Genomic DNA, 23,767 nt, shown 5'->3' with positions numbered 1-23,767 from the left:
GCACAAATTGGCATAACTTTACCATAAAATTTCATAAAATCAACTACAAAATGCATAACATCATCACAAATTGGCATAATAAAAAATATTGTAACCAAGTCACAAACTTTTGTAACATCAATTACAAAATTTTAGACATTTTGCAACGCTAATTTGTGATGAGGTTATACATTTTATGATTAATATTACGAAATTTGGTGATAAAGTTACGCCAATTTGTGATAGGATGCATATGTGTAGACACCCATTTTTGACCGTCCTTAAGACTTGAACGTCATCGTTTGAACACTCGATGATTACCCTTGTTTGTGTTCGTCTTGAGTTCTCGGAGGTTTCGGCTACGCGCCTTACCTCGAGACCTCTCGACTTGTTTGTTTTGTTTTTGGTTTTGCATCAAATACTTGTTGTTTTGCTTCTGAGGGTGGGAAATAGCTTGTAGGCCATCCCCACACCTCACTGGCCATGGCTTGAGGCCACCGGCCTTGTTTCCTTGCCACTGGCCACTGGTGATGGCCGGTCGACACTGTTGATGGTCGGTCGGCACATTTTGTGGTCGGTCGGCCAACTTTGTTGGCCGATTAGCCACTTTTTCTGGCCGAGACCTTTTCTTGAATAGGGGGTTTGAACCTTTTAAACCCCCTGTTTTAGCTTCTTGAGGAAGCTTGAACCTTTTGAACTCTTGGTTTTAGCTTCTTGAGGAAGCTTGACCTTTTGACCCTTTTTAGCTTCTCTAAGAAGCTTGACCCTTTTTTTAGCTTCTCCAAGAAGCTTGATCATTTTTTAGCTTCTCCAAGAAGCTTGAACCTTTTGATCCTTTTTTGCTTCTCCAAGAAGCTTGACCCTTTTTTAGCTTCTCCAAGAAGCTTGATCCTTTTTTTAGCTTCTTGAAGAAGCTTGAACCTCTTGACCCCTTTGCCTAGCTTCTCCAAGAAGCTTGGCCCTTTTGCTCCAAGTTTCTAAGAGAAGCTTTGCCCCCTTGGTTTCTCTATAAAAAGTGGGCCTCTCCTCCCCTTTAAGGGGTTAGAAAAATCTGATATATATCATATATATATCACTCCCTCTCTATATCTCCCTCTCTCTCTACATTTGTGTGGGTTAGAGGGTGCAAAAGGGTCTAGTTCTTGGCCATTTGAACTACACCTCCTAGCACAACACCTCAATCATCAACCTAAGGAGCTTGGAGGCCATTTTCAGAGGCTAAGGGACTGTTTTTTTGGACCAAGAGGCCTGCTGTCCCCTTTTGGCTACAAAGGTAACTCTCTTTCCCTCTTTATTCTCCATTTTTGCACACACTTTTAACCTATCTTGCTTGTTGTTTTGAGCTTTGCATATAACATAAAAAAGTTCTGTTTTTTGTGTTTAAGATACTTCATTAAGGTCACTTTTGTGTTTGGGGTCGTTTACCCCCTCTTAGGCCTTGTTTGGCCCCATTTTGTGCTATTTTTGGTGAGCTTTGGGACCACCTTGTTTGGGCCTCCTCACCACTGAAATCTTGAGGGATTTCAGTGGTGAGGATGGTGGTTTAAGGTCCTAAAAAGGAGAGGGCCATCCCCTCTCTTTGTTGTCTTCAAAAAGTGTCATTTTAGCCTCATGTGTGAGCACCATTTTTAAGTTCATGTTGGCCATGTCTTAAGTGTTATTTGTGCTTATTTTGCCATGATATAGCACTTTTTTTACTTGGTTTAGACACACCATGCTTGCCTTGTATAAGTAATGCCATGAATTGCCTTAACATGTGTATAGCTACCATGTAACCCCTCCTTGGCTTGCCTTAAGTTTTAGACCATTGTTGCATGCTTAGCTTGTCCTGTTTACTTGGTTTTACACCTTCTATAATATGATTTCAGAGCTTTCTATGCATGCCATGTATCCATGTTTATCCTCTCTTAAGTGTGCTTAAAAGTTGCTCTTTGGTGCCTAAGTGTTGGACCTTGTGTGCATGCATGCTTGTATGTGTTTTGGCCCTCATTTCCATGGCATTTGGCCACCGATTTGGGCCTATTTGAGAGCTGCCCATTTTGGTTTAAGACCATTCCCACATGTCGTTGCATGCTCATCCAGCTTGCATGTTCGTTAGTTTGCATAACTTGCATGCTTGTATGTTTACATTGCTTGTTCACATGCTCATATTGCATGCTTAGCTTCCATGCCTAGGTTGCATAACATTAAGCATGTATCTCTTGCCTCTTGAATTGATTATGATGGAGGTTGGGGCCCATTGTTTGTTTTGTGCATTGCATTCCATATTGAAATTGCACACTTGACTTTTGGGCCATCACGCATTGAATGCGCGATTGGTGGTCCGAGAATTGAGCACCATGCCCCTTTGAGTCACAAACATGATAAGGGATGTGGTAGTGCACACATTTGCTTGAAATGTATTGTCATGCCATGTTTTGCCCTCTACTGCTATCAAAACAGGTTCTGCAGGAAGCTTTGGCCGGCCGGTCGGCCATCTTTACTGCCGACCGGCCATCCATTGTTGGCCGATAGCTTTACAGATGGTCAATGACCATCCGGACATGGCCGGTGGTGTTCTGCCTTAGCCGGTGGTGTTCCACAGTGTCCATAGAGTGCTTCCTGGGACTTGTGCAATTTTCAGAGGAGCAGAGCAGGGAAAACAGAGGCAAACTTGTGCATGGAGTTGGATTTCCGAGCAAACCCGAGCACGCGCGCATTGGATCCTCTTCTTGAGGCCTTTACTGCTTTCTTAGCTTAGTTAATTTGCTTAATTAATTAAGTGGTCTGTAATAATTAATTAGCTTGTAGGTTAATTAATTTGTATTATTCTTTTGGTCCCTCCGAGCGAAGGCGAATTTGTAATAAGTGTGGGTGCGTGTGTGCATGTCTTCCAACCCCTACTTCTTTCTCCCTTTTACTTACCTGCTTTTGATGGTTAGTATTAGGTCATATTTAATTAGCATGCCTTATGCTATGCATGCGCGCATCCATACATTTGTCTTGCATGCACCGGGCTCGGCACATCATACTAACTGCATTGTATTTCAATTCCAAGTTGAATACGTGTTAGTTGCTGCATTTCATATGCCATCCGTAGATTAGCCGAGCCTATTGTAGCTGCATCTTGCATGTGTTGCATTAGCCATCTTAACATGAACTAGGATTATGCATATGATTACTAACTAGTTTTTGTTTTGGCTTGGAGTACTCGGTAAGCACTTATGTTTTAGCATCCTTGCATGCGTATGAGTGTTGCCATGACAGCATACTTACCATGAGGCTAGCTGCTTATGTGATATAACTGCTTGAGTGCCTGTGGGTGGAGGTCGAATTACCTAAATTGGAATAATGCATTAAAACTGTGAGTTTTAAGCCCACTAGATAGTGGCAAAACCATCTTTTCTAAAGCCCACTTAAGGGTGGCAAAACTTGCATTTTAGCTTGCTTGCGAGTAGCAAACAATTTTCAAAACAAACATGCAATGTTTGGTTCCAATTTAGGCGATTTGGTCTATACTTATTTGCTGTGCGCATAACATAATAATTCTAAGCTAATAACCGGAATAAGAACACATAACGTTTTCAAAATAGGATATCACGGTTAGTAGAGGCCGATCTTCGGATCGGGCGAGAGGGGGTGCTCATAGCTGACCTTCCCCAATCGTACCCAAGTTCCTAATCCAAGGCAACTTTGGTGATGACGGACATGTGGCCTTTGGCACCGAGTCAGGGTTTCTTAAATTCCTCCATAAAAAATATTTAGGTGGCGATTTTGTATCTGGCAAAGCAGTCCATGTTTGGCACTTCTTTTCTAAAAATCTATTTTCTCAAAACGATTTGCCGAATTTGGACTCTTTGGTTCAAATTAAGAACCGTGACAATTTGAGAGTCCTGAACTGTAGTGAACCCAAAACGAACAGAATGGGAGTCGTCCTCCCGGGGCGTTCAGGGACGTCTACAATATGATATACAAGGGTGCACACCATAAGCTTTCCATTGTTAAGGATATCCATTTTTACTAACAATCTTACTAACACACTCACAAGTTTATGTGTGTCCTTGCCAAGTGATGGTAGATCTTATCAAAACTTGAGAGTGTTTTAAGCAAGGTCGGCTCTACCTTTTCCAAGGCCCAAAGCAAGCTTCTAATATGAGGCCTTTTATACATACATACATACATATATATATATATATATACGTCCCAAAGCAAAATTCTAATATTAACTGATTTTTGAATTATTTTTTGGCAGAATCGGACTAGTAAGTATTTCTAATTTTATTTAATTTTTTTTTTGAATTTTCACATTTTTAATTGTAAAATTACTAATCAAGTTTGTTTTAACCAACTTATCAATCAAATCCATTCAATCTTTCTTGTGACATACTTTACTGAATGTATATTTTAATCAATTTCAAATTTGAAACTCTTTTTTTTTTCCCCATAAACAATTGATTGTAAATAATAACTATAATAATATTCTATATACAATCCATACATTTGGAAAACATCCATCAATTGATTTTAAATAATTCATCATATCAATAAGATTTTTTGTTTTTTTAGGAGCGCTTTTGAGCAAGTATAATAACCAAAAAAAAAAAAAAGAAGAAGAAGAAGAAGATTAATTTGATATCTTTTTACATTTTTTGTGGCCATTTTTTCAACCTATTTCCGAGGGCCCAAAGTGACCGCTTGTGCCCAAAGTCAACGTTGGTTTTAGTAAGGTTGTTAATGGAAGTGTTAGTATCCCTAACATTGTCGATTAGAAACATCATTTTAATTCAATGGTAATCTAACCTAGAAAAGCATGGATACTTTAAAACAAGTGTCGTGTCCATGTGCCTATGTCCAACATGCATAAACGTCTACATGTTGCAGACATGTGTGCCCATGTGTTGGACATGCCACATGGTGTCTCATGTGGTTGGACACACCTCAAACCACATTTGTTGTGGGTGCTTGATGTTTGCTTTGTTGTAGCTTTTTTGTTGGTTTATTTCTTCTTTAGTGAATTTTTTATAAAAAAAAATTAAAAAGTTTTAAATATTTAGATTTTACTTGACGAGACAAATCATAAAATTATTATTTTTAATATTTAAAAGAAAATTCATAAAAGATCAAAACAAATCAACAATAGTGAACTTTTATTAAATACTTATTTTGGGTTTTTTTTTGAATTTAAAAAAAAATTAAATTCGTCTATATAAGATGGAGCAAAAAAGTAAAAAAATTTAACATAATTTAAAAAAATACTAAAAATAAAAACATACAAAAAAGTAATATGATTTATTTAAAAATTTCCAAACAACCGCTATGTATGCCGTTCATTACCACTTAAAGCATCTCCAACCCAACAATTTTATTAAATGATGAAAAGCATCTCCAACCCAACACTTTTATTAATGATGAAAACGTATTTTTTTTATTTAAAATATAAATATAGAGTATCTCACTTATCACCTAAACTCTAACTACAAATCATCATTTTCTTCTCTAAAGACTTTTATCCAAATATTTTCATCAAAAAGCTAACAATTTTGTTAATTAATAAATATTTAATTTTCAAATTTTTGTTAAATACATTTAATATTATACTCATTTTAAAAGTATGATTTCACTATTTTTAATGATACTAATTTTATAAAAATTAAATTTACATCCTAAAATTTATTTATAATATAATAAAAAATATATAATGAATTTTATTTTTCATTCTCCCTATAAATATGGAGGATCAACCTATCCTCCTCCCAGATAGAGATGGATATAAAGAATGAATTAGAGGTGAAAATCTTTCAAAAATGAAGAAGTAAAGAACGGATTGGAGATACTTTTAAGGATGGTCAAAATATTATTTGGGCTTAGTTTCTCTCTAGTCCCAAATCAGACCAGAGAGATACTATTAGGTTCATTGGGCCTATTTTTTGGCTCTATTATTTACATTTTAAGGTTTATCAAATATATTATTCTTACAAAAAATTAAGTCAACTAGTTTATACAAAATTGATCCACACACGCAGTTTTCATTATTTGATTGGCTTAATTTTTTACAACAATAATATACTTAATGAATCTTAAAATATAAATGATTAAAATTATCAAAACAAAATTTAAAAGTGAATCCAATGAACCAAAATGAATGGCACAGTTAGATAATAAACTGGAGACACTCCAATCCCATATTATTTCACTTGTAAACCTTTTGTAATTAGGTTATTGGGTGGAAGCGCCATGTGAACCACCAATAATTAATCAATGGTGGTGCCATACGTATTAATTGGTATATCAATTAGTGTATTAATATATGTTATAATATTATCATTTCAAATTATGATCTCATATATTATACAAATTATAAAAATCTAAAATCTCTAAAATTAAGTCATATCATCTGTTAATATACTAATTAGTACACCAATTAATACATATAATTATGAAAAAAACTACATAGAGGTGACAAAAAGAAAATATAATTATTAACACATGTGGAATGTAAGTTACAATTACACCCCCAAAATCTTTAATTTACACCCACCATAAACACACTTGCCCTATCATGTACTAGTAATCTTTTTTTTCTTTTTTTTTTTGGACTTTCTGATCCTTTAAGTACCCCTATCAAGGACGGATCCATGATTATGACTTTGGGAGAGCCAAAGTACGTTTAATCTCTAACTTATAAAATTTGAAATTCAATACCAATTTTTACTAATATGAAAAAAAATCAATAATGTTATGATAAAATATTGAACTATATATTTATTGTCAACATAGTTGAGTATAAAAAGATGACCATACAATTGAGAATATTTTTTTAACCATATTCACTTACAAAAAGTAGTAATTATTTCTACATGCATTTATTTACTAAAATTAGGCATCTTCAATTGAGCTTGACGCTCTTTCATAATATCAAAAGCATGAATGATAGAGTTTACATCAAACCCTCGAGCAATATCTTTTTCAATATTAACTAATTCAAAAAAAAAAATTCCAAATAATTTAAAAAATGGAGAGCTACTCTATATAATTTTAAAATTATCTAAAAAAATTTAAAGGTGCAAACTCCTATAATTTTAAATTATTTTAAAATTTCTAATATAATATATAATATTTTTCAAATTTTTAGTGGTGGGTCCGCCCCAACTAGTCCCTAGCGGACAACGGGTACCTGTTGTGCTCTAAGCACAGCAGGGTGTGCTGTGCGTGCCAAACGGCACAGTTTCTTCTTCTTTCATTTTTTTTTTTTTTTTGGTTTGAAACAAAACAAAATAAAACTTTACAAATCTTCATAGACATTTATTGTAATAAGGAGAAATATCTACTAGCATATTTTTTATTTTATTTTTGAAAATTCACATGAATTGAAATTTATTACTTATTGATTATTATATTTTTAATGTTTTTAAAAATTAAATGAAACTAGTTATATTTTATTTGACATGGATATTTATCGGAGTATATTGGTTGATTTTTCAACAAATCAATAAATAATATGTAATAATACACATCGTTGCAAGTAAATTTAACAGTAATTTTTTGAGGGTTTTACACTCTCTTTTTTTATTGATTTGTCTGAATGAGTACAATATTATTATTGTTGTTGTTGTTGTTATTATTATTATTATTATTATTATTATTATTATTATTATTATTTGAAGAAATTATAAAAAATAAAAAAAAAATCTCAGATAGTGATCCTTGTAATAAAATAAATTATGAATTTTTAATTTTATCAATTTAAACTTTAAAATTTTGATTTCTTTTTAATCTGAACAATTCATCTATTTTTGTTAGGTAAAACTCACAATTTTTTTTTAGTCATTAAACTCAATATAGATATACATAAAATGTCTAAACTATCATTTTCTATCAATTTACCAAACGAAAATAGGTCAACAGTTTAAATTAAAAACAAATAAAAAATTTAAATTTAAATTAATAAAATTAAAAATTCATAATTTATTTTGTTACAAAGAATGAATTTTGAGATTTTTTATTTTATTTTATTTTTTTATAATTTTCCCTTATTATTTTTGTTAATTTTCCTTAAAGTAATATAATGTTGACAGTGTGCTCAAACCAGAAACTAACTAATAGCAGCACACACCATCAAAAAAACAAAACAAAGAAATATTGGGCTATTTTGAAAAGTTGGCTTTTACTCATTTTTTTTGGTTTGTAACAAAAGTTAAAAATTGGTTTTTTTGTCTTTTTTTATTTGGAAAGTTAGTTTTTAGCCAACGGTGAAATTACAATTTTACCCTCATGGGTCAAAATGTGTTACATAGGTGAAGTTGTAAATATTTTAAATAAATAGAGATAATTTGGTCATTTTATTATAATTTGACATCATAAACAAACATTAATTAAAAAAGTCAAAGTCACTTTTTATCAATTTTCCAAATCATTTGTCTAAAAAAATAAAAAACTTAATTAAAAATCAAAAAACTACTTTTTACCATCTTCTCAAAATAAACCATTATGTTAAAAAAAAAAACGCACAAAATTGTATCATTTTACTGCGCTGCAGTACCTGCTGTACAGCAGGCACCCCTTTCCGGAGGCGGCCCAGATCCATCCTTGCCCCTATAATGAATGCAAAGATGGTACACGTCTGATTAAACTATCCAATAATTGCTCTCCACGTATTCAGTTCACTACGTGGAGCAATCTCATTTGTTCCAACCTTCACACCTTACGTGGCATGAAAGTACAACACCCCCCCCCCCCCCCAAATTCTCTCTCTCTCTCTACCGAAACAGTCAAGGTAACGAAAAACGCACCTCACACACCCCAAAATCAAACGGTTCGATCGATTCCCCCCCCCCCCCCCTCTCTCTCTCTCTCTCTCTCGCATACTTGACCCGAATTACTGGCAATAGACGGTTCGGATCCTCAGCCGGAGGCTCCGATCTCCGCCATCAGCAGCCGTGGCTCCGGCGGCGCAACAACAACGACAAAGCCTTTCTCGTCGAAAGCCATCATCTTCGTCGTCTAATCCGACTGTAATTTCTGGGCCGACTCGCATAGTCTATAGAGAAGCCCTAAACGAGTCTTCGGAGTCGGATCTCAACCTTCCCTTCTGGCAACGGACTTGGTTCATTGTACTACTCCTCATCATGGCCTTCTCTCTCTTCTTCCTCGCCATCTTCCTCTTCCTTACCCTCGACTCCGATTTCACCTCCCCTGTTTCCGCTGCTTCTGAGGGCGTCCAGGTAAATTTTGTTTTCTATTTATATTTGCACTTTGTGAAATTCGTGGTACGTGATGGTTTCATTGTTTTGTATAATAGGTTTTCATTTATTTTATTTTATTTTTTTATTTTTTTTACGGATTGGTTGTTTTATTGGTTTAGTTGTTGGATTCGTTGTAGCTCAGTGATTTGGGAGATCTATTTGTTTTCTATCTGGGTTTATTGAATTGTCAGAAAAGAAATGATTGGGTTTCTCAAGTGATTGAGATGAAATGAAATGATTATGGTTCATCACCATTATATTTGGATGAATGAAATTGAAGACAATCCTTATCTTGTTTGTTTGGATAGAGGAAATAAGAAAAAAAAGAAAGAAAAGTTTTTTATTTTAGTATTTTAGAAAACTTTTATTTAATTCAATTTTTTTTTCACCATATCTCACCAAAATGGTGGTGGGAAACAAAACAGAGTCATTTTCTAATCAGTGTCATTTGGCAATTGGGTTGGGTTGGGTTGTTTTTTTTGCTAAATTAGTCACAAAACGAAAATGTAAGTTAAAAAGTCAATAACACATGTCACGTCTAAACCATAATCATTTCACTTTTAAATCCAAACGAACCTTTTAACCTGGGTTAAAATAACTAAAAAGCCAACCCAACTTCTTAAACGATACTTAAACCTGGGTTAAAATAACCAAAAAGCTAACCCAACTTCTCATACCATACTTATTAACCATCCAAATAAGTGAAGGGATTTTCTATTTTCATCATTTTTTTCTTTTCTTATCAAACCCCTCTATCCAAGCGGTGTTAGTGATTTGTGAGATTGGCTTAGTGATGAGAGGTCTCTTGCTCAACTAGTATGGAGACAAGTTTGTAGTTATTTTGGTATTTATTTGTCCCCCATTATGTATGCAAGTAGTAGTGGAGTGATTGTTGGGCTAGGGTTTATTAGGCTTTGTTCACTTTCTAGCTATTGTAGGTTACTAGTATGACTTTTTAGCTATTGCGGGTTAATAGTATGTTTCATTATTGATGATTTAATATTTCTCATATTTGTAATTACTCTCTTATCAATTGATAAAAAAAAAATTGTGAGATCACAATTTTACCTAATCTCAGTAGAAGTTCTAATTTGATATGAACCACTCCAATGGACAAACTCTTATTTGAGCATAAATTTGAATGAAAGCTTTCACTAAGAGCTTCTCTGATGGTTTAGCCAAATGGCTTGCGGCAACCTGAACCTTGATCCAAATTTGGCTCGAAGTTTGGCAAAGCCATTTCTCACCAAAACTCAGACTCTTTTTTCACAATTTTCACAAATCAGAACTGCAACAAAAATTTTAAAACCATAGAAAATCTACAAATTACAAAAATTCAATAGTATTAAAAAATATAATTATAATTACATAGGTTAATTACTCACAATTAATCATCTCAAGACCTACTACTCTCTATAGGGGAAACATTCACTCATCTCTTATGAGTAGTTAACTTCAATTCACTGCATCTACTACTTTAATGAAAATTTTGAAAGTTAGTTGAGTTTGGCACTTGGTTGTGCCAAAATAGAATGTCACCATTGGAGTGGTATAGCTAAAAAATGGCATATTTTATTATTTATTTATTTATTTTTGCACTATAGCAAGCCAAAAAATGGCTTTTGCCTTGCACCATTGGAGATGCTCTAATAATGGCAAAGTGATAAATTTGAGAGCTACAAAATATGGTCTTGAAAATTTTGAGTCTCCCTTAATTTGGGTAAAAATCTAGTAAATTAGAATAAGTCAGGTTTAAGTTTGATATAGGTTTGTCTAAGGATTGGTGATAGTATGTATGACTTTATGATATATATTTGGAGATATATGATATTCATCAGTCTTAGTCTGTCTGGGGTTATTTGATACTGGCAGATTACTTATGGTTCGGCCATCAAGCTAATGCATGAAAGGACAAAATTCCGGTTGCATTCACATGATGTGCCATATGGTTCTGGCAGTGGGCAGCAGTCGGTTACTGGCTTCCCCAATGTTGATGATTCCAATAGCTACTGGGTATGCCAATTATATTATTTTTTCTCTTATATTGTCCATCATTTCGTATTAATTAATTAAACTAAGTATTTTGGTTGTAATATAGATTAGAGATCAGCTTCAAAGTTTTAACATTTATTTGGTGACTTCTTTTTGGATTAGATTGTTAGGCCTGTGCCAGACACAGATGCTAAGCAAGGGGACGCAATCAAAAGTGGAACAATCATCCGATTGCAACATATGAGGTCAAGGAAATGGCTACATAGCCACTTGCATGCATCCCCGATTTCAGGAAATCTCGAGGTTGGCGAATTCTCTCTCTCCCAGTCCTTAAATTGTTAAACCGAAGCAATGATCCTTATCTTGATCGTCATTGTTACAATCTGTTTTCTTTTGCTGGACGTTATGCTATAATACTATAGTTTCTTTTTTGTGTTGCAAAATTTTATTCTTTTTAGAAAGAAAAAAAAAAATTTACCAGAAAAATTAACTTATATGCAATTGCAGATTCATTGGCTTTACAAAAAAAAAAAAAAAAAAAAAGAAAAAAGGCAACAAAAATTACATCCTAGATTAATTTAAACCCTAGTACCATTCATAACAATAGTTGAAACCTAATGGGGTTTTACAACAAAATAAAACATTTAAAGGGGCAAATTGCAGGGAATTTTTTGAAATGCAAAAGGTGATTGGGCATATACAAATTTTCAGAGTGCGCAAATTGAAAACTATTTTACAAATACCGGTTGAACATTATTTTTTATCAAACTGAGGGGGGAGAGCTGCCCCTTTTGGGCCTATGCTACCTGTCTCTGCCTTGAAGACTGAGTTGAGCTGTACTGTAATGTTTTGCAGGTAAGTTGCTTTGGAGGGGATGGCGAATCTGATACTGGGGATTATTGGAGGTGAGACCTACAAGTGACATGTTAAAAATAATATTCATGTATATTGGTTCCCTGCATGACATTGCTCACGGTTTTTCCTCATCAGACTTGAAATAGAGGGAAGTGGGAAATCTTGGAGGCAAGATCAAAGGATCAGGCTTCATCATGTGGACACTGGTGGTTACCTACACAGTCACGACAAGAAATACACCCGAATAGCTGGGGGTCAGCAAGAGGTAAAGTTAAAACCTGTAATGTCTTTGGGATTACAAACCAAGAAAGCCATTGCTCACATTTGAAATGATCTTTACATACCTCCTTGGACTGTCCTAGGGTTGACAACTTGATATGCATGTGTGTTCGAGCGTATTCAATCTGACATATACCTATTAGATTTCCATGGGCTTTTCCAAATACTAAAGTAGGCTTGTAATAACAATTTGTTTGTCTGTTGAATGTCTTTGTTACAACTTTCTTGTATACATTTTGCAGGTTTGTGGTGTACGAGAAAAGCGTACTGATAACATTTGGTTGGCCACAGAGGGTGTCTACCTCCCACTTACAGAAAGCAAGTAGAAGTCACCTAGGTTTCGGCATCCTTAAACAGTAGACATATGTTTTCAGTTTCTTAAAGGGCTTTTTGCTGGGTCATCTTAGCTGTACATGCTAATGATTTAATTCTCGAGCAACTGGTTTATTATAATTCTGGGTACAACTCATTTTATAATGGTTTTAGTATTTACTATTCAATGTATCGTGCATCGATCTGAATATGAATATGGTGCATCTCTGGTCATAAGAAAGTCACATTTCTTGTTCTGAACTGCCTACGGATATTCAACTTCAGACATATATATTTTTTTCTTTCTCATTGACATTTGTTTATACATTGGTGGGGGAGCGAATCGGAAAAGAGGCGGGGTGGATAGGTTACTGGTTCAATTGCGGTTGAACTGTAATGCCATAATTAATAATATATAATTATAAATTATAAATAGATATATATATATATATATATAAGTACTGAAATAAAAATAAAAATTGTTGAATAGTATTTACTAATAATATTCAATCAGGTCATAAGTGATAAAAAAAAAAAGAAAAAGAAAAAAGAAGCTATTAATTTTAAAGAAATTGAAAAAATTTATCACTCTCATCAGACAAATTGATTGAATGTTATTTAATTTTGAAGAGAAATGAAAATTTTAACTCTCTCAAATCAAATGTGATTCAAACAATTTGATTGAATTTCATATAAAATTTTTAGGTTCTCTTTGAACAGTTGTTTCCTATAAAAAGAAATAGATTTTCATAATCTCTTAAAGTTTGTAATGAGACTCTTCCTCAACCGGCAGGTTTGTTGAAAACTGGGACCTGTTCACCAATTTTTTTGGTTCTCGCAAACAAGTCCGATTTTTAGCCTAATTCGGTTTATGAGACTCGTCCAAACTGGAAGTACGTCAGGTCACTGGTTCTACCAATTGTACCGGCAATCCAGTCTAATTCTTTAGACATTGGATTTGGACATAGTACAACCCCTCCATCACAACAAAAATCTCATGGATACTTTTGCTAGATCCAAACAATGCCTCTTTTAAATTTGTGCCACAACACCTAGGGTCATGACCTAACTCACAAAATGGCCAATAATTAAGAATTACTCAGCTCTATACATTGTGGCAGAACTTGAGCACCACCATTCTGGCAATATTTTAGGATAGGGGAACAACGAAGGGATTGTGTTGGATTAATATTTTGTATCTAAACTTAAACTACTTTTTCTTTTATTAATATAATCTGTTATAATAGTTCTCCAACAAAAAAAAAAAAAAAAGTATAAACATACAACTGTCAAATGTCACTAACAACTAAACTGCCAAAGTTGCTAATCTTATTCTTTTCTATGATGCAGGCAAGTACTGTGATTCAATTTCATTCAATTCAACTCACCAAACTTATCCCACTATACTTGCAACATTTGAAAACAGATCATTGAATTCAACAGCAATTCAAATCAAAGAGTATTGCTCAACTCCAGGGGCAAATTAACATGAAATTAAGACACCAAAAACAGTGAGACCAAAAATATGACAACATCCACGACTTCTTTATAAACTTATTGCCAAGTAGTTTCAACTAATACTTTCACAAAGGTAACCATAAACTCATCCAATCTGACAGCAAAGGCAAATCCTGTGAATAAATTTCATATAGAAAACAAGATTTAGTCTGTATGAATTGGATGAGTTAAGTTCCGAAACAACATTAAACATATCATGTGCAACTTTTGGGGAACCACAAGCAGAAACATTCATTAAAAACAAATCACTGTAATAAGCAAAATCTTTTATATTTCTAGAAATATTGGTGCTCGAAACATTTTTAAAAAAAATCCTAAAAACAATCTCTCAAACAACTAAGAGGGGCAAGGTACAGAAAACTAAAACTCAAGCCAAATCAAATAGTGATCCATTTCTGGTCACTCAATGAGATTTGATATACTCCTGAACAATATGGAGACCTTCAGTTTCTTCCCCATAATCCTGCATAGCAAAGCAAGGTAAGCTCGATGCTAAAAGGTATAAAAGTAAATAACTAGCATAATTCCTTTAGATTGATACCTTCACAACAACACAAGAGCAACCTACAACCTTCCTTGCCTTTCCCTCTGAATCAATCTTGCACAACTGCATGCGAAGAGCACCGTAAAACATTAAACAAAGCCGTCATAACTTTACAGTTCACCAATGAAAAGTACGAGTTGATCAAATGTGGTTAACAAACATTAGATGATAATTTTTAATTTTCACAGGACAACAAACGATGACCCTTTACTTCTTGTGGAAGATCTAATGCCAAAGTGAGTGATAGATATAATGTGTTTCAGTTCAGGATATCAATTGGTTGCATCACTAGTTCAAACTACCACACTGGGCTACTATTTAACTTATTTCAGCAAAACAAACAAATAGATTTAAAACCAAAATCAGCATATCAGATAATTTGTAAAAAAATGGAGGGTGCAAAGAATTTGTTGCCTCACATGATCTTTAGCAATTTCGTAAGGGAAAAAATGCATTTCAGAAATATTGCCATCTTTCCCAATTTCGTAGAAGCCTATCAGAAATAATCCCAATTTCGTACTTCTTTTTCAAGTATTATTTATTCCTAGCAACCCACAAATCCATTCCAACTTTATCATCCTTTTAAATCAAGAGCAAGGTGGTGACAGAGGAATTATCATTCTGATAGTAAAAAAATTCAAAAGAGAACTGCAAATTTCCATAAGAAAATCAAATCTAGCAAAGGCACGAAAGAAACAATCAGCAGAAATATTACAAGAGAGACCAAAAGAAATAATGATTGTTAAAAACAGTTAAAGCAGTACTAGATTTTTACTTACACCAGCCCACTCGCCAAGAGTCTTAGCACTTGGAACTGTTATCAAGCTCACATTGTGGTCAGCACAAAGTGCTTTCACAAGTTTAACGTAATCCGGCTGGTTGCAGTCCTCAGCCAAAACACAGAGCTGTCCAGCATGCTTCTCGATCACCTTGGCACCTTCGTGAAGTCCTCGAGCAAGCCCACCATGAGCCAATGATTTCCTCAACACAAGCTGCAAGGCAGTCATGATGTCCATAGGCTCACCGAGAGCTGGAGCAGGTGCAGGTGCAGGTGCCTCAGCTGCAACAACACCCTCTTCCCTGCAAAAGAAATTGATTGAAAAGAATGAATAACAATAACAAAAAGAGAAGGCAGCATGTACTCTGAAACTGCTACCATATCCTACTATAAATTAAAGATGCTCTTTGTTAGGTTCCTGCTTGCAGAAGAAAGAAGAACAAACTTAAGAAGTGAAAATAGCATACCCTGACATTTTTCTTCTGCTTCAAAATCCTTCTATCTCCAAACTGCTGCAAAAAAAAAAAGCACAAGGCAGTAAAGCAAATCAGCCATGACGCAAAAAAAATTTAAGAACTCAGATCCCATATATCAAAAAACACATATACAATGAAATTTTCAGAAGCCAATATTAATTTTCGAAACATAAGACTACATTCGAAGATGTTTCAGGTACAATTACAAAAACAAATAAACATATTTCCACTGACCAGGTCATTATCACCAACTCCCAAAGACAAGACTAGTTGATATTTTCCCAAAAGAAGAGAATAATAGAAATGGGCACCCTATGATATACATTTCTCTCTAACCTAATCTGATGAACCCATGAATCAGCATAGCATAAGACCTAGCTTCACAACATCTTTAACCGTTGTGTTTTTCTAGTTTCCTTTTACATAGCAATATAGCATCCTCAGCTAGTACAACCATGCACAATGTCTTGTTAGTCTAGATTTTTGGATTCACTCTTCATATTTCTCAATTCGTTCAATTCACAATATCTACATTGACTAGTTTTTGGAAATATAAATGCTTAACGACCTTAAAACTAGGATTCAACAATCATAACCGTTCTCTTTTCTAATTTTTTTTTTTTTTTTTTTTTTTTTGTGAGTATCATTTTTAGTGAAACAAGAATCAGCTGATCTAAGTTGACATTAGAGTTCCACAGAACTCTCTTGTACCAAGCTTCAAGCTCAAATTATATTATTTCCAGATTTAAATTTGTTGATAATACACAAAGTGAATTTTCTCACATTCTAGCAATGAAAACCGATCGACAATCACCGAGGTCATAAAAATTATCTACAGCTTCGTTCAAAAAAACAAAAAAAAACTGATATCGCTCTGAAGCTATTCAAAGTCGCATTTTTGTTCAGTTCAAATCATCGCATATCATAACAGTTATATAGAAACAACAGCGAAACAATCTTAGTGGATATTAAACATAAAACTATGTGATAAGCAATCCAGATCTTCAAGACAATCGACGCATTAAGGAAAATTAATTCAAAAGCATCAAATACAGTTTTAGAGAGAGAGAGTAGGAGTACCTGATGCTGATAAAGTGGTTTGGAGAACTCGAGCTGCTCTCTCTGTCTGCGAAGGAAATGGAGACGACGATGGAAGCTTGCGCAGACTTTATACGGCAAAACCTAAAACCCTAGGGCTTTCTGTACGAATTTACCGAAATGTCCTCTTCTGTGAATAAAACCTCCAGCACATAGGCCCAATCCTACTTTTCCTAATAATTTCTTTGATAATAATGGGCCAAGCTTTGTCAATCGAAGCCCAACCATGTCAAGTTGAACCCAAAAAACAAAACTAAGGATACAGAAGAAACAGACACTTACACTCCGTTTGGATGAAGTCATTTGATGGAAAATGATAATATATATATATATATATATTTTTTTCTCATATTTGATTTATAAGTTGAATGAGAGAAACAGGGGAAATAAGTTGATTGGTTATGAAATATTTATAATATTAAGATTTGTCCATTAAAGTATAAAGGTTAAAAATATATATATATATATATATCTTACTTATATTTCTCTCTCTTATGCTTTATTTTCTTACTTATTAAAATATGTTAGTAAAAAAAATAATATTTTATTTTATTTTCTCATCCTATGATCCAAACGGAGTGAGGATCAACCTAACAAGTTGGCAATAGGAAAGTGCAGACTTATAGTGCCGTACCCTAGCCTTATATTGGGAGTGGGGCAAATTAGAGAGTTGACCGAGCGGGAGAGAGGGGTTCGTTAATCTTTTAGCTTTAGACACAGCAATATTAATAAAAATTACAAATAATATAGTAATTATGAATAATGATTTATAATTGGAGAGAATTAAAAGATGTAAGATGAAATGATTAAATAAACGGAAATGAGCCGTAGCTCGAGAGGGTCGAGCTCGAAACGGCTCGAAAATGGAAGAAGAGGGGAGAAAGAGAGGGAAGAGGAGGAGAGAGGGAGAAAGAGAGAGGAGAGGGTCGCGCAGCACCACCGCCGTTGCCTTGCCGCCGATCGTCGCAGCTTCAGACCGTCGCCGCCGTCGTCGCAGCACCTTTGCTTCTCGCCGATCGTCGCAGGTGGAAGCTCCGCCACCGCCTCGCCCCACCTCCTCCTCCAGCAGATTTTTAGGCCCCCTCCCCTCCCTCCTCCTCCTCCTCCTCCTCCTCCTCCTCCCTTCTCTTCTCCCTTCTTCTCCTTCTCTTCTTCTCCCTTCTTCTTCATCTCCTTCTTCTTCTGCAACAAAAAGACCAAAAAAAAAAAAAAAAAAAAAAATTTGACACCAAAACGACGTCGTTTTGGTGTCGAGCCGGGTTCGAGCCACGGGTTTCGAGCTACGTAGCACTACCGTTAAATAAAAATGAATGTCAGGTACATTATTTTAGTGATTTAATAATAATATATTAAAAAATAAATTATATTAAATTTTTTTTTTTTTAATATCTAGGTAGTGACAGGAGAGCAAAACTTGTTCTTGCCCTACTTCATCATCAAGGTGGTGTAGATCATCATTAAGGCAGGGTAGAATGAGGGTAGGGGTGTAATTTTGGTCCATGACCTGCGAGCGGCCCGAGGTGGGCCTAGCCCGTTAAAGCCCGAGCCCGAGCCCATCCTGATGCCTTGGGCTAGAGCCTGATCCATCATTTTGAAGCCAGGCCCGACCTATTGGCCAGCTCAAGGCTCGCCCAAAAGCCCTGCCCACCCGATGCCTAGTTTTTTTAAATGGAAAATAATAAAATTTTGGTGGAAAAAATTTTAAAAAATGTTTAGGTCCGCCCAAAGCCCAAAGCCCAAAGCCCAAGCCCAAGCCCATGAGCCCGCCCTACTGGCTTGTCCCAAGCCCGAATATCCCTGGGCCTGGGCTAGGGCCTGGGCCTAGTTTTCTGGCCCGTGGGCCAGCCTGGCCCGCCCCGATTTTTTTGACGGGAGCCCGCAAGGCCCGACATGAGCCCGGCCCTAGCCCGAATGGGTCGGGTCGGGCCAAAATTACACCCTTAATTGAGGGATAGAAATTGTCATCCCTAAGTCAAGGAGTTCAACTCTCGGCATTCCTTTTATATGTTTTTCTCTCTCTTTCTTGGTAAAAACAAACAGTCAAACCAAAAAACCATCACAAGCTTACACCAAAGTCTTGAAATTCATATACCACATGTCGTGTAAGTGTGTATTAGGTTGTTTTTTAAATTAGGTTAAATGAGATTATTAGTATAATAGGATTGAGTTAAGGAATTACTAGTATGGTAATATTACGTTAGAAATGTAAAATAGATTGTGTTTGTTTGTGCATTAATGTGCTAGTATTAGTTGATTGGTAATCTATAAAATTTTATAAAAGTCTTCATTATATAAAATGTGACTTTTATTGTGTTTTGTAAAATGGCGGGCAATAAAGTCTTTTTACCTCCAACGTAAGTGATTGGATTAACAAACTCAAGTCTCTTTTAGGATTGCTTAGTCACCTCCTTAAAAGGGTTTCAAAACCCCATGGGACTCAATCCCATGACAACTTTCCAAAACAAACATGATTTTTGAGAGTTTCACCTCATTACTAATTCAATCTCATCATTCATCCCTAAAAACAAATTGGCTTATGAGTTGAGTCAAATGTTATTTTGTTCATGTTCCAAATGAAAAACATATGTAATTTTTCAATAAAATAAATATATATGTAATGAAAACATATGTAATTTTCCAAACAAAATTTTAATATATATATATATATATAGGGTAAATTACAATACAGATCCTCCCTCACATTTGAAAATTTACATTTTCTTCCTTGAAGTTTGTAATCTCATTATAAATTGTCCACTCAATTACTTATGTCATGCCCTAAAATTTTCTAAATGATCATCTTACCATTTTTCCTACCATTTCTTCTTCCTGTCATCATGATTACATTCTGCAACTTTTCATAATTCTACTTGAACATATTCTTATTAAGTGATAATATACATTCATAAATTTTATATAGAATTTTCAAACACAATAATATAGTTTGATTGTGACCTTTTACTTTAAAACAAAACACTCATAAACATGATTTATATTTACAACAATATCACTATTACAACATTTTTATGATATTTTTTGTATAAATTTTTATATATGAATATAATTTTTCATTTTTATTTCCACCATTATATTTAGATTAGATCAATTTAATCTAAATATATTTAAAAAGTATAAAATTTGTACACAAATTTTTATAAAAAAATCATTGAATACAACAAAATAAGATAATGTATTGAATTTTTATATTTTTATTATTTATTTATCTATTATTATTATTTTTTTTTTTTTTGTATTTGGTGAATTAAAAAAAATCACAAAATATTATACTTCTTAAGTATATCTAGATTAGGTGTATCTAAAAAATAAAAAATAACTTAAAATATTAAAAAAAAATTCAGTAAAAATAAAAATAAAAAACAAGAAAAAAAATATTAATTTTTTGTGTGAGTTAAACCAAAGAAGATGATTCTGATTTTTTTTCAAATGACATGAGCAAAATATTTGTATTATTTTATTATATATATATATATATAAAGGCTAAGGAGTAAATATATCATTTTAATCTGACAGGGGAATAAGTATAATTTTTCAAATATGAAGGGAGATCTATATTAGACAGAAATCTCAAGAGGTGTTACTGTAATTTACCCATCTATTATATATATAGCAATTCTGGTTTAAGAGCCGACCCATTTGATATTCTGGATTCAGTTTTCATTGTTTTGTGTTGTTGTTCATGTCTTATTCCTTTTTTTCCTCCTTGAAATTGGCTATTGGGTTGTGTTGATTGTGTTTGGGACAAGTTGGTGGCTTGTTTTTCAAACTTGTATTGCCCAGATTTTTGTTCATTCGCTTGAGCGACACTTCTTGCGCTCGAGCGATTTTGGTGAAACTCCAATACTTTTGCAGATTTGTAAAAATACTAGGAGTTTGTATTCTTCGCTCGAGCGCGAGCAAAACTTCTTGCGTTCAAGTAACGATCTCTGTCTGCAAAACTATTAGGAGTTTATATTCTGCGCTTGAGCGAAACTTCTTGCGCTCGAGCGACGATTTCTGTTTGCAAAACTACTAGGAGTTTGTATTATGCGCTCGAGCGAACTGTGCATATATTAGTTTGTAAACAGCCCATTTTGAGTCATTTTTTCATCTCTCTCTCTCTCTCTCTCTCTCTCTCTAAACATTTTAAAACCCTAATATATCTCACTCTCTCTTTAAAACTCATCTTCAACTCTCAAATACACTATCATATATATATATATATATTGTATTTGGTGAATTAAAAAAAATCACAAAATATTATACTATACTTTTTAAGTATATCTAGATTAGGTGTATCTTAAAAATAAAAAATGGCTTAAAATATTAAAAAAATTCAGTAAAAATAAAAAATAAATGAAGAAAAAACTCAATTTTTTGTGTGAGTTAAACCAAAAAAGATGATTGTTATTTTTCTTAAAATGACATAAACAAAATATCTGTATTATTTTATTATTTTATATATATAAAGGCTAAGAAGTAAATATATCATTTTAATCTAATAGGGAGATAAGTGTAATTTTTCAAATATGAGGGAAGATCTGTATTAGACAGAAATCTCAAGAGGTGTCAGTGTAATTTACCCATCTATTATATATATAGCGATTCTAGTTTAAGAGCCGACCCATTTGACATTATGGATTCGGTTTTTATTGTTTTGTATTTTTGTTCATGTTTTATTCCTCTTTTCCTTCCTTGAAATTGGCAATTGGGTTGTGTTAATTGTGTTTGGGACAGGTTGGTGGCTTGTTTTTCAAACTTGTGTTGCCCAGATTTTTGTTTTTTTGCTCAAGCGACACTTCTTGCGCTCTAGCGGTCTTTGTGAAACTCCAGTACTTTTGCAGATCTACAAAAATACTGGGAGTTTGTATTCTTCGCTTGAACACAAGTGAAACTTCTTGAGCTCAAGCGATGACCTCTGTCTGCAAAACTACTGGAAGTTTGTATTCTACGCTCAAGCAAAGTTTCTTGCGCTCAAGCGACGACCTCTGTCTGCAAAATTATTGGGAGTTTGTATTCTGCGTTCAAGCAAAGCTTTTTATGCTCGAGCGGTAAAATTTATTGTGTCTAGTCGCTCGAGCGATACATCTTGTGCTTGAGTAAACTATGTGTATATTAGTTCATAAATAGTCCATTTTAAGTCACTTTTTCATCTCTTTCTCTCTCTAAACATTTCAAAACCCTAATATCTCTCACTCTCTCTCTAAAACTCATCTTCAACTCTCAAATACACTATCATCCATTGATCTCTACACTCTACTCCCTTTGTTAAAAATGTAAGGCTCACCTAGAGCTTCGTTTTCATCTGAATAGAGTTGAGTTTCAGCTTCATCTGAGTTTCATTCGTATGTATCCCATCTTCTAGCTTTAAGGTAGGAATCCTCTACACTCTTTTATGATTTTTAACTTAACTATTTATTTTTATAAAACGATCTTATGGTTTTGGGGAATTTTAAACAAACCTAGAGTTTTGGTTTAAAATCAAAAGAAAGGTTTTCAAATTGATGTATTGAAAATGGTTGTGAGAGTGAAAATGAAATTGAGTTGTGATAAAATTATTGATTTTGATACTTGGTATGGGTTTTGGAAGAAAAAGGGGTTTTGCCCTAAATGTCTAAAATGTTTATTTTGTATAACTAAATGGAATTGACATTGGAAATGTGAAATTGGATGGATATTGATATGGATGGTGGAGTTGGATATGTATTATCACTCACATTTTGAAATTTGGAAAGTTTATCTATATTAGAGATTTTATATCTGTTTAAAAATATCTGTTTTGAGCTATTGATGGAGGATAACTATGATTGTTATAGAAATTGCATGAATATTAGGTGAATTGAAACTAATTTCTCATCCATTTTCATTGAGCATTATCACATCTTGATACATTGTATATGTATAGCGTTTTTGAGAAAAAAATGATGAATCTGGGAAGGGGAAGTATTCCATTGAATTAAGTTGGCCTATGTATCCAGGGTGAAAGTCTCAAAAATCGCGCGTATACATGGGTTCCGATTCTCGCGGATGAAATATCTATGAAATGACGGGAGTGGTGCTTGTATAACTTGCGTTTACCTAGGTGCCAGTTACTGTTTTCCGCAGATGAAATATCCGTGAAAGGTTGTACATTGAAATTCCCAGGGTTATGATTTGTGGCCCTGTTTTCTAATGTAAAGGAAATGAATGATGAATTGTGATATAAATCGGACTTTGCATGGTTTTGGAAAGAGAAATGAGACGTTTTGGTCATGAGCATTGCATGTGCATTTCACATTTATATCTTTGTTAAGATTCATATATCGTGTTGGATTATTTCTACTGGGATTTGGTTCACTCTATATGGGAAAACCATTTTCAAGTGTCAGTGAGATGCCTCCACTAAGGCAGTAGCTTGGGAGGATTGGAGCAAGAGCTTTATTTTGTTTACTTATTGTAATTATTTTATACAAGCTTAGGGTTTTATCTATATTAGATTTAAATCTATTTTGATGTAACCAAGTACCGTCTTGGAAAGTTATAGCCTTCAAGGCATTTTAATTATCTGTTTAACTTCTATTTCATATATTTGTTGTTGACACAAGTTATAAATTCAGGGTTAAGACTTATGAATGTATATTCGCATGTGTCACCCTTTTGTTCAACCGAGTTTTATGTATTGGAAGGATATTATACTCTGATTCATATTGTTATTTATTTATTATCGTGGATGGTTTAT

The 23,767-nt window shown here is 34.0% G+C and overlaps 2 protein-coding genes across 3 annotated transcripts; one reads left to right on the top strand and one right to left on the bottom strand.

Moving 5' to 3' along the window:
• Positions 1-8,509: 8,509 nt before the first annotated feature.
• Positions 8,510-12,947, top strand: LOC114284666 (stromal cell-derived factor 2-like protein). The gene is made up of 6 exons (XM_028227608.2): positions 8,510-9,179; positions 11,073-11,213; positions 11,355-11,495; positions 12,048-12,097; positions 12,183-12,312; positions 12,569-12,947. The coding sequence occupies exons 1-6, from the start codon at positions 9,084-9,086 to the stop codon at positions 12,650-12,652; spliced, it is 642 nt and encodes a 213-aa protein (XP_028083409.1). The 5' UTR covers positions 8,510-9,083; the 3' UTR covers positions 12,653-12,947.
• Positions 12,948-14,361: 1,414 nt separating this feature from the next.
• LOC114284665 (small ribosomal subunit protein eS12) lies at positions 14,362-17,347 on the bottom strand. 2 transcript variants are annotated; one of them, XM_028227606.2, is made up of 5 exons: positions 17,035-17,347; positions 15,946-15,990; positions 15,480-15,780; positions 14,698-14,763; positions 14,362-14,619 (listed from the first exon to the last, which is right to left on the bottom strand). In XM_028227606.2, the coding sequence occupies exons 2-5, from the start codon at positions 15,951-15,953 to the stop codon at positions 14,560-14,562; spliced, it is 435 nt and encodes a 144-aa protein (XP_028083407.1). In that variant the 5' UTR covers positions 15,954-15,990; positions 17,035-17,347; the 3' UTR covers positions 14,362-14,559. The 2 variants fall into 2 exon arrangements, with proteins under 2 accessions (XP_028083407.1, XP_028083408.1); XM_028227607.2 differs by having other exon boundaries at positions 15,946-15,987.
• Between the last annotated feature and the right edge of the window lie 6,420 nt (positions 17,348-23,767).

This window comes from Camellia sinensis, chromosome 15 (assembly GCF_055761805.1).
Source record: "Camellia sinensis isolate YWXY chromosome 15, ASM5576180v1, whole genome shotgun sequence".
NCBI classification, from domain to species: Eukaryota; Viridiplantae; Streptophyta; class Magnoliopsida; order Ericales; family Theaceae; genus Camellia; species Camellia sinensis.
The sequence above is the reverse complement of the archived record's forward strand: the minus strand, read 5'-3'. Positions and strand labels throughout refer to the sequence as shown.

Coding starts and splice junctions, on each gene's coding strand:
- LOC114284666 (XM_028227608.2), top strand. CDS start 9,084: ATGGCCTTCTCTCTCTTCTTCCTCGCCATCTTCCTCTTCCTTACCCTC. Junction 9,180..11,072: donor CTGCTTCTGAGGGCGTCCAG/GTAAATTTTGTT, acceptor TGATACTGGCAG/ATTACTTATGGTTCGGCCAT. Junction 12,098..12,182: donor GATACTGGGGATTATTGGAG/GTGAGACCTACA, acceptor TTTCCTCATCAG/ACTTGAAATAGAGGGAAGTG.
- LOC114284665 (XM_028227606.2), bottom strand. Junction 14,764..15,479: donor CTCTTGGCGAGTGGGCTGGT/GTAAGTAAAAAT, acceptor CTTCGCATGCAG/TTGTGCAAGATTGATTCAGA. Junction 14,620..14,697: donor GCTCTTGTGTTGTTGTGAAG/GTATCAATCTAA, acceptor TTTGCTATGCAG/GATTATGGGGAAGAAACTGA.